The sequence below is a fragment of the Carlito syrichta genome, unplaced genomic scaffold (assembly GCF_000164805.1).
Source record: "Carlito syrichta isolate Samal-C Ts95f unplaced genomic scaffold, Tarsius_syrichta-2.0.1 Scaffold304743, whole genome shotgun sequence".
NCBI lineage: Eukaryota > Metazoa > Chordata > Mammalia > Primates > Tarsiidae > Carlito > Carlito syrichta.
Window position 1 is genome coordinate 185,891 of NW_007248839.1, and position 11,744 is coordinate 197,634.

The 11,744-nt window shown below is 41.8% G+C and overlaps 1 protein-coding gene across 6 annotated transcripts in view; it reads left to right on the forward strand.

The window, feature by feature from the left end:
* Nucleotides 1-11,022, forward strand: part of SPAG9 (sperm associated antigen 9) — a 157,152-nt gene extending 146,130 nt beyond the window's left edge. For 5 of the 6 annotated variants that reach the window (XM_021713788.1, XM_021713787.1, XM_008060806.2 and 2 more), the window contains 2 exons: nt 3,352-3,501; nt 7,549-11,022. In XM_021713788.1, coding sequence (XP_021569463.1) covers nt 3,352-3,501; nt 7,549-7,664 — 266 coding nt within the window. In that variant the 3' untranslated portion in view covers nt 7,665-11,022. The remainder of the gene's footprint in view (nt 1-3,351; nt 3,502-7,548) is intronic. The other variant, XM_008060803.2, reaches the window with a different exon arrangement.
* The last annotated feature ends 722 nt before the right edge of the window (nt 11,023-11,744 follow it).

Here is an 11,744-nt window from a genome sequence, read left to right on the forward strand (position 1 = left end):
AACTACAGGTGCGCGCTACCACGCCCAGCTAATTTTTTGATTTATTGTAGAGATGAGGTCTCGCCAAGTTGCCCAGGCGGGTCTCGAACCCGCAGGCTCAGGCAATCCACTCACCTCGGCCTCCCAAAGGCGCGGGATTACAGGCTGAGCCACTGAACCCAGCTTCCCCTACCTCTTCTAATACTACGTACTGGCATTGCAGGTAATTTCAATATAACACATGAAAGAAATTCTGTAATGGAGGGAGGAATAGAGTGCCATTGGACACTTGAATGAAGTTATCCTGGAATATCTCTCCCATCCTCAAAAACGAATTTCTTGATTTTTCTTTAAGAGGCTTGCTTACTTTTGAAAAGCAATGGCATTATTTTGTCATAGCAGAATGCTAAAAATGGTCTTGACCTAATGAAGGAAATCGCTAGGAAGAAACCTGTGTCGCCAAGACCACATGCAGGAAGAGAAGGGGACACTTTCCGCGCCCTTCGCAGTGTTGTGAAGACAGCAGAGGACCAGAAGCCTGGGGCTGGGCTTTGAACAGGTCGCTTCCTGCAGAGACGCATTTCCTCATTCCTAAGTGGACATGATTAATATCTGCTCCGCCTACTTCATTTGCTATGAAAGTTAATGAAAATGCTGTTGAGACAAGGTGGTAGTGGTGATATACAGTGAAAAAGGGTATGTCCGTTGACAATACTAGAATGATGTCATTAACCATCTGTAAGCAGGGCCCGTGTTTTGAATTTTTTTCTCCATAAGAGGAAAGTTTCAACTCTAACTTTGCCCTGCTCACTCACTGTGCAATGTAGCAATTGTTGTGTTTCACTGTAGTAGTTGGGCTTCTCCAGAGAAACAGAACCAAAAGGTTATACATGTGGTGAGAGTGAAAGAGTTTAAGGAACTGGCTCACACAATTGTGGGGACTGGCAAGTCTGAAGTCTGCAGGGCAGGCTGGGGATTCAGGGAAGAGTTGATGCAGCAGTTCAAGTCCAAAAACAAAAATGTTCTTGACCTAATGAAGGAAATTGCTAAGAAGAAACCTGTATCACCAAGGCCATATGCAGGAAGAGACGGGGACACAGGCAACATGATGCTTCCTCGGGCGTCCTCAGTCTTCCTCTTAAGGCTTTTGACTGACTAGATTATGGAGAGTAACCTCCACCCACATTATGGAGAGTAACCTGCTTTACTCAAAATCTGATTTAAATGTCAAGCACATCTGAAAAGTGCTTTCACAGCACCATCTAGACAGGTGTTTGACCAAATATCGGGCCTCATAGCCTCACCAAGCTGACACATAAAATTAACCATCACACTCGCTTTCCCAAGATTGTTCCAAAGATTAAATGATTAGCTGTACATACAGCAAGGTACTGGTGACAGTCTTTTTCTTACTTTTTAAAAAAAAGAAATAAAACGTCATGGAGTGCCCTTTGCCATTTTATATCCGTCTCCAGTCCCACTCCTTTCTCCCTTTTCACTCCATCCATAACCACCAGCTTTGATTTGGTATGTATCCTCCTACAGTATTTTTGTATTTTTACTATGTTTGAGTGTATTTATACATCATAAACATTTTTGTGGTTTTGAACTCAAATGTTATATTTTCTTCCTTCCTTCCTTCCAAATCGGGGTCTCACTCTGTCACCCAGGCTGGAGTGCAGTGGCACAATTATGGCTCACTGCAATCTCAACCTCCTGGGCTCAGGCAATCCTTTGGCCTCAGCCTCCTGAGTAGCTGGGCCTACAGGTGTGTGCCACCATACCCGGCTAATTTTTCCTTATTTTTTGTAGAGACGAGGTCTCACTATGTTGCCTAGGCTGGTCTCAAACTCCTAGGCTCAAGTAATCTTCCCACTTCAGTCTCTTAAAGTGTTGGGATTACAGGCATGAGCCACCACACTCAGCCAGTGTAAAGTTTCGTGTATGTTCTTCTGCGACTTGCTTTCCACTTTGTAGGTTTCTTATTGTTCATACATAAAGATGTGGTTTATTCATTTAACTGGTATTCTCATGTCTGAATAAACGTGCTTCATTTTATTCATTTTCCTGTTGATGGGCCTGTAGGTTTTTGCCTTCCGACTTTCTTTTTTTTCACTATTAAAAACAGTACTATGGTGGACTCTCTTGGGCATGTGTACAGGATTTTTCTCTTGGGTGTAAATCTGGATGTGGAATTGGCAACACTGTTTGTTGTGAGGCCAGTTGGCCCTGAGGACTAAGCCATGCTAGTTGGCCTCAATGTCATACCGTTGTTCTCCTGCTCTGTGGCAGAACGAGCTAGTCCACTGCAGAAGTCATCCCCAGCAGGCTCCTCCTAGAGGCGTGGCCTGTGTAGTTTGACCAAAGGACAGCAGATTCTGGCGAGACAAAACATACCCCATGGTCAGAACTCCCTGAGAGCGCCTTGGAGACTGTTCATTTGTTCATAGTGTGAATAATATTTAAAGGTTCCTCTTTCTACCATTTCACACTCAAGGAGTCTACCTTAGAACTTAAGCTTTAGAACAAATGGCACATTTACCGGTACTTTTATTTGCATAATCTAAATTTAAAATAAAATGTGCTTTCCTTAAATATGAGAGGAAAGCTGTAGATTTGAAATAAACCTAAATGTTAATTATGAATCTGCAAACACATAAGGCTTAAATTGAAGACGTCTCTCAGCCTCTTATACAAATAAGCACACTCTCTTTCAGGGAAGAAACCTTTCCATTCTCTCTCAGATCCAAAGTCATAGACTGTAGTAGTTTGAAGCAGGCAGTTAATACCGACCTTGCCATACGCATATCTCATACTGAATTTTGGATCTGTTTCTGCTTTGGCACAAAATTGCCTTACTTAGACATTTATTTTATTTTATTTTTTAAGAGACAGAATCTTGTTCTGTTGCCCAGGCTGGAGTACAGTGATGCAATCATAGCTCACTACAGCTTTGAACTCCCGGGTACAAGCATCCTCCCATCTCAGCCTCCTGATTATCTGGGACTACAGGCATGCACCAACAGGTCCAGCTAATCTCTAAAACTTTTTTATAGAGACAGGATCTCGCTATGTTGGTCAGGCTGGTCTCGTATTTCTGGCCTCAAGCGATCCTCCTGCCTCAGCCTCCCAAAGCACTGGGATTACAAGCATAAGCCACTTTGTCCAGCTCTACTAAGATGTTTGAATTGGGTTCTTCTAACCTTCATATAAATGTTTTCTGATCATTCAGAGCCTTCTAGTATTTGGTGGTTCCAAGACTGTACTTACCTTTTTGTTTAACTTTCAGAAAATATTCAGAAAAAACAAGTGTCCCTTGACCCCTCCCCCATCTGTGATAAGTAATATTCACTTCTGTTCCTGATAAAATAGGTCAAGTCATCAGCCCACAGAGTGGCAGTAGTGGCACAGACCTAACAGGTGACAAAGCAGGGACATCTGCACAGGAGCCTGGCAGCCAGACACCCTTGAAGTCTATGCTTGTCATCAGTGGAGGAGAGGGCTACATCGACTTCCGAATGGGTGAGTCGTGGGCTCTGGGGACTCTGCTTCTGGTGCTCTCCTGCAGGAAACAAGAAACCACTCTGATGATAGTTCCTAAAAAGCCCTCTTGGAATTCTTTCCTTGGGAAAGGATTTCTCTCTCTCTCTCTCTGGTATTTCTTTTCATGCCAAAATGTATTTCTTTAAAGGAGCATTAGAAATAGCGAGATGTGACTACATGTTGAGTTTTGTGTGAAAAACAAGATTGGGGGTCAGAAAGCCCTTAAGCAAATTAATTATTCAGCCTCCAAGAGTCCTCACTTGAAAAATGGAGAAATAAAAATATTCATAGAGTGTTGTTTGTATCAAAATTGATTTCATTTGTTCATTTTCCCACCTTACAAACATTAACTGAGCATTGTCCATGTGCCTGTCAGCCTTAAACTTGAGATACAGAAACAAATCTGACAAAGCATCCATCCCTTAGGCTAGAGAACAGTGCAGAGATAGAGATGTGTTAATTTATTAAAATGTTATAGTTGCTCTGGTGGTGAGTAGTCAGGTCTTCCCAGGGGTGGGGAGAGAAGGAAGTTAAGAAATGATGCTTGAGGGGGCTCAACACTGCATAGCATTAGTCCAAAGGCCTGGGCTGGGGACTGGGATGGGGAGAACCAGCGGTTGGCATTCTGAGGTAAGAGAATAACTTGACTGAAGGCTTCGAACCTGAAACCATCTTAATTGAAGAAAAAACTATTTTGAGATGTTGAGCGCATGGAGTAGAAGAAAGCACACACTTCTGGTCTAGAAAGGGAGGGTGGGAGTGGGAGTACGGAGGCCTTTCTACACCCAGTTAAGGCATTTGTACTTTATCTTTCAAAGGAGAACTGTAGGGCAAAGTGGCTAGATTTGTGTGAAAGATGGATTGGAGGAGTTCAAGACTAGGTGGGAAAATGGATATCTGAGTAAGGTAGTGACAGTGGGAAGAGGTAAAAAACATGAAGGGGAATTGGTACCCACTAGGTGTGGAGAAGAGGGATGAGCCATTCACCCGGTGCTCAGGACGTCAGAGCAGAAGCAGATGTGGAGGTAGGGAAGGAGGAGCCCCAGGCTGGGTCTGTCAGCATGAAGAGCACAGTGGGGATTCAGGTGGGAGGTTTCCCCGGGTTTCTGGATGGGGGGCTGTGCTGTGTTTTAGGAGGGAGGAATTGGGGGCCTCCACATGCAGTGGGACTAACAGCCATGAGGGCTGGGGCATTCCCCCAAGGAGAGTACACAGGGGCTACTAGAAGAGGTCTCAGTCTACAACCCTGGATTCAGACTCCATTTAAGATCATTAGAGCTTATATAGGGATCGGCGAAGGAATGGCCGAGAGGGACAGAGAAAACATGGCCAGTTGATGCTTGGGAAAGAATAGTGCTTTGTGATCTATAAAGCAAATGTAAATTTATTTATTTGCTATAAATAAGTAGATCCTTGGACTAGCCTAAAATCTTAGTGATTCAAAAAGTTCCCAAACATAAGGCACTTCATTGTTTTAGAGAATATAATAATGTTGCAGATCAGTGACAAATGCTTACTATAGATATGAATTCTGTAAAACTGGAGTAAAAAATTTAGGGTCATGTAAATGACAGTGTGCCACATGTGATTAGTGCAAATCAGAATAACTCATGCAAAAAGCTTACTTTTTTTGGAGTTGGAGTCTTACTCTGTCGCCCAGGCTGGAGTGCAGTGTCACACTCCCAGCCACCGCAGCCTTGACCTGCTAGGCTCAGGTGATTCTTCTGCCTCAGCCTTCCAAGTAGCTGGAACTACAGGCATGCGCTACCACACCCGGCTAATCTTTTTTATTTATTGTAGAGACTAGATCTCACCATGTTTGCTCAGGCTGGTCTCAAACCTGTGGGCTCAGGCAATCCTCTTGCCTCGGCCTCCCAAAGTGCTGGGATTATAGGTGTGAGCCACCCCGCCCGGCCAAAGCTCACTTATAAGAGGGGGAGGTATTAGAAATTGATGGATTCCAGTGATGTCAGCAGGAATGAAGTCATTTCAAAGTGTTTTAAATCGTTGACTGCTGGTACAGAATTCCTTTATAAGAGAGGAATTGTAGGGACTCCACTTGGCTGGGATGATTTTTGGAGCTTTTTCTTAGAGTGCAGTATGGCAGTTGGAACCATACTAAGGAGTTGGTTAATCTCTATGTGGTTTTCCATTTCCACTAAAAATTCCTTCCATTGTGGATCCTGAAAATAGCATAAAAATTGCTTAACTGGGTTTTGGCAGTTACCTCTAGTTAAATACGGCTTGAAAAATAGACTTGTCTTTAGCATAGGCTAATTTTAATAGTGAATATGCTTTTTAAAAAAAAAAAGAATTTGATCTTTTTTTGTTCCATTTCCTTTTTAATTTCCTGTAATATTTTAACAATGGGAAATTGATTCCAACAGTCTCCATATTTTTAATGGTTTAACTTAAACCTTAGGCTGTAGAGACCCTAAGAGACAAGGTAAAGTAAAATCTTCAAAACAAAACAATTCAGAAAACAAATGCCAACAGCCTTTTTTCTCAGCCTATTATTAGTTTGTTGTCATCATTGTGATTTTTTTAAAGTTTGAGAGCCAAACTTATAACCACTTGGCTCTGTTTCAGTTCAGAAACTGGATTTTGTGCTGAGTGTGCACCTCTCTCTCTCTCTCTCTCTCGTTTGACATTGCCATGAAAAGGCCATTGGGGGTGGGCAAGGGAAAGTTTGGCCTGCAGAGAAAAATGCAGATATGTAGGGTTTTTTTTCTCCTGCTGTTTCTTGTCAACAGTATCAATATTTTCTTTTGTCCAGCTGAAATTCACATGGGGCACATAACAAAATTCCAGTAGACCAGGGGAATATCTTTAGGGCCCTTGGTATACATGTTTTAGGATTCTGCTGAAGAATCCATCCCACCAGACAGTCACTTGGATTGTCCCAAAATAACCCTGCTCTGTAACGACAAACGTAATTCATGCAAGTTTGTGGAGAAAAGTATGCCTACCCTGCAGTGGGCCCTGCAGAGGGGTGTACTGTGCCCCCTGGGCCTTGGAAGCCAGTACCTTTGATCAGGGTCCCATTCTTCACAGTCACTCAGCCACCTCCCAGAAGAACCTGTAGCCTGGCTGCTGCCCAGCCTCTTTGTTTCTTTCTTGCATACACTCTTTTCTTTTTTGAGTCAGAGCCTCACTCTGTTGCCCAGGCTGGAGGGCAGTGGCATGCTCACAGCCACCACAGCCTCTACCTGCAGGGCTCAGGTGATCCTTCCACCTCAGCCTTCCAAGTAGCTAGAACCATAGGCATGCACCACCACGCCTAGCTAATTTTTTTTATTTATTGTAGAGATGAGGTCTCGCCATGTTGCCCAGGCTGGTCTCGAACTCCTGGACTCAGGCAGTCCTCTCACCTCCACCTCCCAAAGTGCTGGGATTACAGGCGTGAGCCACTGCTGTCAGCCTCTTCCATATGCTCTTAATTCATCACCCATCCTAAACTTGAAAATCATTGGAAGAAAAACCCAGGATAGTAGGAGATGAATCTGCCATCTGTAGGGCTGCAGGAAGATCACTTGAGTTTTCATATGCTTTATCAGATCTCTTCAGTTGGAGAATATTATACCTGTTACTGATAATAAGCATGAGTTATTTGGGTTTAGTTAGTTTGTGTGCTCCGTACCATGCTCATGCTTTCTACAGCACTATCTAGGCTCAATTCTTAGTTTGAAGTAAACGACTATAGACTCTGCCCCTCTTGGATGAACATAGAATTGACTAGCTTTGCCGTCTCCACTCCCCATATACATGACATCAGCATGTAGACGTACTGGATGACTTCCGACATAGTACAGTGAACTCAGTCTTACCAGTGTGGTCTGAAAAGTGAAGTCAAGCAACAGCGTGGGTGAATTCTGACTCCTACTATTTCTCTCACTGTTTGCTCTGCAATGGCAGTCAGACACGTTTTGTGTGTCCTGTTCACAAACTAACCCCGGGTGCCCTGTCTGAGCCATAGTCCTGGGTTTTCTGTGCTCCACCTGACTTGATCTTCTTATCACCCACTAGGTGACGAAGGTGGAGAATCAGAGCTTCTTGGAGAGGATCTTCCACTTGAACCTTCTGTCACCAAAGCAGAAAGGAGTCACTTGATCGTGTGGCAAGTGATGTATGGCAGTGAGTGAGCGCTGGGAGACAGGTGGAGATGGGGCAGCCGTCTCTTCTGCATGGTTTCTTTTCCCTTCTACCTTTTATTTAATGCTCTTTTTGTGAAATCAGTTTCACACATCATGTGTGGGCATTTTTTCTTGTTAACTTTATATTACAAAATCTGTTCTGCCATAACAATACAGAGGAACTAGCTGTTTTACTGCACCAGTGTTATAGGCAATTTCAGTATATTATGAACAAATCAAAGAATGTTTCCTTTCTGCAACCTGGTGAATTATGGAAAGCAATCCAGATGTGGTCTACTCTGCCACAGTCTAATGTCACTCACTTGATTTGATGACGGGGTCACTTGTTAGCTGACACTAATAATGGAATTAACGGAAAACACTTGATAAATGAAACTGTACCGTGAAGTACAATTGCAAAGTTTCCCCCAGTGTATTATAAAATTGACACAAACTAATATCAGGTGGATTATCAGGATTTATCTAAATGTCCCGAGAGGGCTAAAAGCTAACTGTAAATTACTTTAATTTTCACTTTCAAATCTGACAAATCTTGTTTATATGGTATATAAAACTTTGTTTTCATCAGATTTTGGGGGGGTTTTATATTAAAGAAATTAAGACTACACTATTTAAATAAACATTTCCTGTTTCTGACTTAGAGCTCTAAAGTTTATGAGGCCTGCTTCTCTGAATATTCTGATTTTTTTTTTTAGATGAGTCTTTCATTTTCATACTGACATGTCTGAAAGGGTTGTTATTTATAAAGCTTCAAAGATGCTTCAGCACTGGGAGGATTTTTTAAAAGGAAATTGTGTTTTGTATTTCTTGTACCAGAGGATGGTGAAGGTTGATTTTTTTCCATGTAAAAAACTCACCTGTTTGCCAAATGTTCCTGGACTGCTCTGACCTATTAATAAGAGCAAAGCTTGTAGTAGTGATGGAGTCTGGCTTAACAGAAGGAGGGATTTAATTATAAAATTGTTGTTGTTGTTGTTCTGTATAAACTACAGAGCAGCTATATACTTGGTATTTTGTGTATAAATAACACATTTAAGCTTTTGTGCCCTTTTGAGCTTAAAATGCCATGTTCAAAAGGGAAAACTATGAAGGGGAAAAAGACAAAGCGAAGATACCATAAAGTAAAGGTTGACTTATGTCTTTCCACTGACAATGACCATTTGAAAAAAACAGATCAGAGTCTGGATTTAGCTGCTTTTCTTGTTTAATACATTTTTTTAAAACCATGACGCTGCAGTATTTTCTTCCCTCTCCAGCTTCTTGAAAATGTGAGATTTACCCTTTCTTGCCCATTTCGCTAAGCAAAGGTAAATATAATTTTATGTACTGTTTTAAAAATATAAATCTATAGGACAAAAGCCCCCCCATCATCAGAACAACTTTTAAGAAAAGAAAGCAAATACATGTCTCAAAGTGTCTAAGCATTCCTAAGTACCATGGATTTTTTTCCTGAACTATTATGCAAAGATGCCTGTGAAAAGTACACCGGTGACTTTTATGCGCATGCATGACAAGGCCAGGTTATAAAGTGCACCGGGTTAATGAGGTGGAGGAAGCCTTTGGACCCATTTGGTCACGCGTGTCTGTAAGCACATTGTGTGCACAATAGCATCGTGGCCACAGTTTGTGTTAAAAGAAAAAACTTTCAGTAAAAACTGTATTAAAAGAATAACTTTCTACCTGAGCAGCATAGTCACTTTTCTTAAGGGCACCAAAACTTAGGCTACTTTAACATAGCTTGTTTGCTATATTTTTATTTTACTCTAAATCGGAGCCATTTTTGGCAAAACCTTTAAAAAGCATTAGGAAACATTTATTGGAAATATATAAATTCACGAGAGACACCAAAGTGCTTGGGAGTTGTCATCTCAAGAAGCAAACATCCCAGAGTCAGCCCCCACTTGCTGTTGTCAGCTATGTTTGTGTGACTGATTGTGACTTAGGAAATCAGGAATTAAAGTTGCAACATGCAAACATGTACAATGGTTGTAATTGCTCCTTCTGAATTTACTGGCTTTAACTTAAGGAATCTAGATGTGTAGTTTTTCTATCTAAAGATGTCAGATTATCTGTGGCCCTGTTAATTAACTTCAGGGATGAGAGAACATAAATGCTCGTGCAACTTTGTTTTAAAGGCTTGACCTTATGCTTGTAATTTCAGTTAAACATTTTCTACAGATTACTTCACTTTCCCTTCTTGTAATGTTCATTTTGGTCAAAGTGGTAACTTTGGGAAAAAAATGCCAAAGTGTAAGTTTCTCGCAAGCAGCAAAGGAGCGGAAGCTGCCTGTCGCGACCACGCCAGGGGCAGAGAAGAGGCTTGAGTACCTTGGGCTGATCTTTCCACGTAAAACAATGAACCCCCATTGGAAGGAATAAAGGGTACCTGAGACTTTTCATTTGCTACACTCAGGTTATATATGAAGTTGAACATGAAGTTGCCAGTGTTCAACTTGCTGGTCTACAGAGGGACAATATCATAGTGCCTCAACCAAACAATGTTAGATGCAGGTTAAAGTCTCTGTGAGGCAAGGGGAGAAGATGCTCCAGGAGATCTAATTTTTAAAAATAGGAATGACTCTCTTAATAGCTGCAGCTTGTTGGGAGCATAAAAACATTTTGAGCACAAAATATGCAGCGCATAACTTTTCAGATTGCGTTTGCATAGAAAAAGTTAAAAAACATTCTCTCAGTTGTAAAGGTCTTCCTACATTTGAGACTAAACCCTTTAACATAGGCTGCCTTAGTAACAATAAAGCAAGACGAGACGCCTCAGAATATTAACTGTCCTTAAGAACATGTGTCTTGCAAATGTCATGGAGCTGAATATTTATTTCCTTGTGAGTATTATGACGGTTACCAAAGGACTCAACCAGGTGGAGGGCTCTTCTTAGTTGATCATGATGAGAAAGGGCCTCGTTTGGTCCCACTTTGTAACATGGGAAGAGCAGGAGAGGAAACTAAATGTGGAAATTGTAAATGCTTTTCTAACAGGGTTATGCTCTTCTGTAACACTAACTGTCTTTCTTTTCTCTTGAAAAATTACATTTTATTATTAATTTTGTCATATATTTCTCAATATTTGAATATATTTTAACCATTTTATGTTCTAAATTTGTCTTTTGTCCAAGACATTTTATCAAAATTTTACTTGCCTCTATAATCTGAAAAATGGGTTCTAGAATGTTCCACTTGCTGTCTCTTAGAGGCTGAGGCTTCATTTCTATGAGCAGAAAGCTCATTTAGCAATGTAGTTATTTCAGTATTTATTTCTATTATGGAATCCCTGGGGTTCGGAATGTAACTTTGTACATGAGATATATATAAATATGTATATGAAACATGTATGAGGTCCAGTGTGTTTTGTTTTTACTTTTCTGGGGTTCTGAACTTGGTTTTTAACTGAAAGTCCAATAATTTTCCCTGTCAAACAGGTCATATCGTTTCAGAGGGTCAGGACTGTTGCCATTTGGCACTGGCTGAAGGGGAGTGGTGGGGACACTTGTGCACGTCTGCCTGGCTCACATGTTCAGGCAAGATTTGAGTACTAGGCAGGAGGACTTTCTGGAAGCGAGGGGCGCTGAGTAATAGCCCACACGTGATACTCAGGCATCCACTTGCCAGATTGCTCAGTAATAAGAGCAGGTTGTAATGTCAATTTTGAGAGTATGGTGTACTTATTTGTGATCCACTTGCTTGGGAGAGATTCTGAAAGGATGATTATAAAACTGGTCACGTGGCAGCACAATGTGAATCCATATTCAGTGCAGTGGTATTTAGTCTAATCCAGCGTGTTTTGTTTACGCCTTCAAGAAACGTGGGGTTTTAGCGTGATGCTAAAAGCCTCCTCGACTGGCATGCTAATCGGACAGGTCACTGGTCAGAGGCCGTCACCTGTCCCGTGAGGCTGGCGTTCTAGGACGTGGTTCACAGCCCCCGGTTCCCAGGCCTCATGGGACCTTACCCTGCCTGCCCTGTCACTAGGGCCTGCCAGGTCATTGTTTTGGAAACAGATTCATTCTTTCAGCCTCCTCTGGTCATTTCCTGATCCCTCTAGCAGAGGCCAGA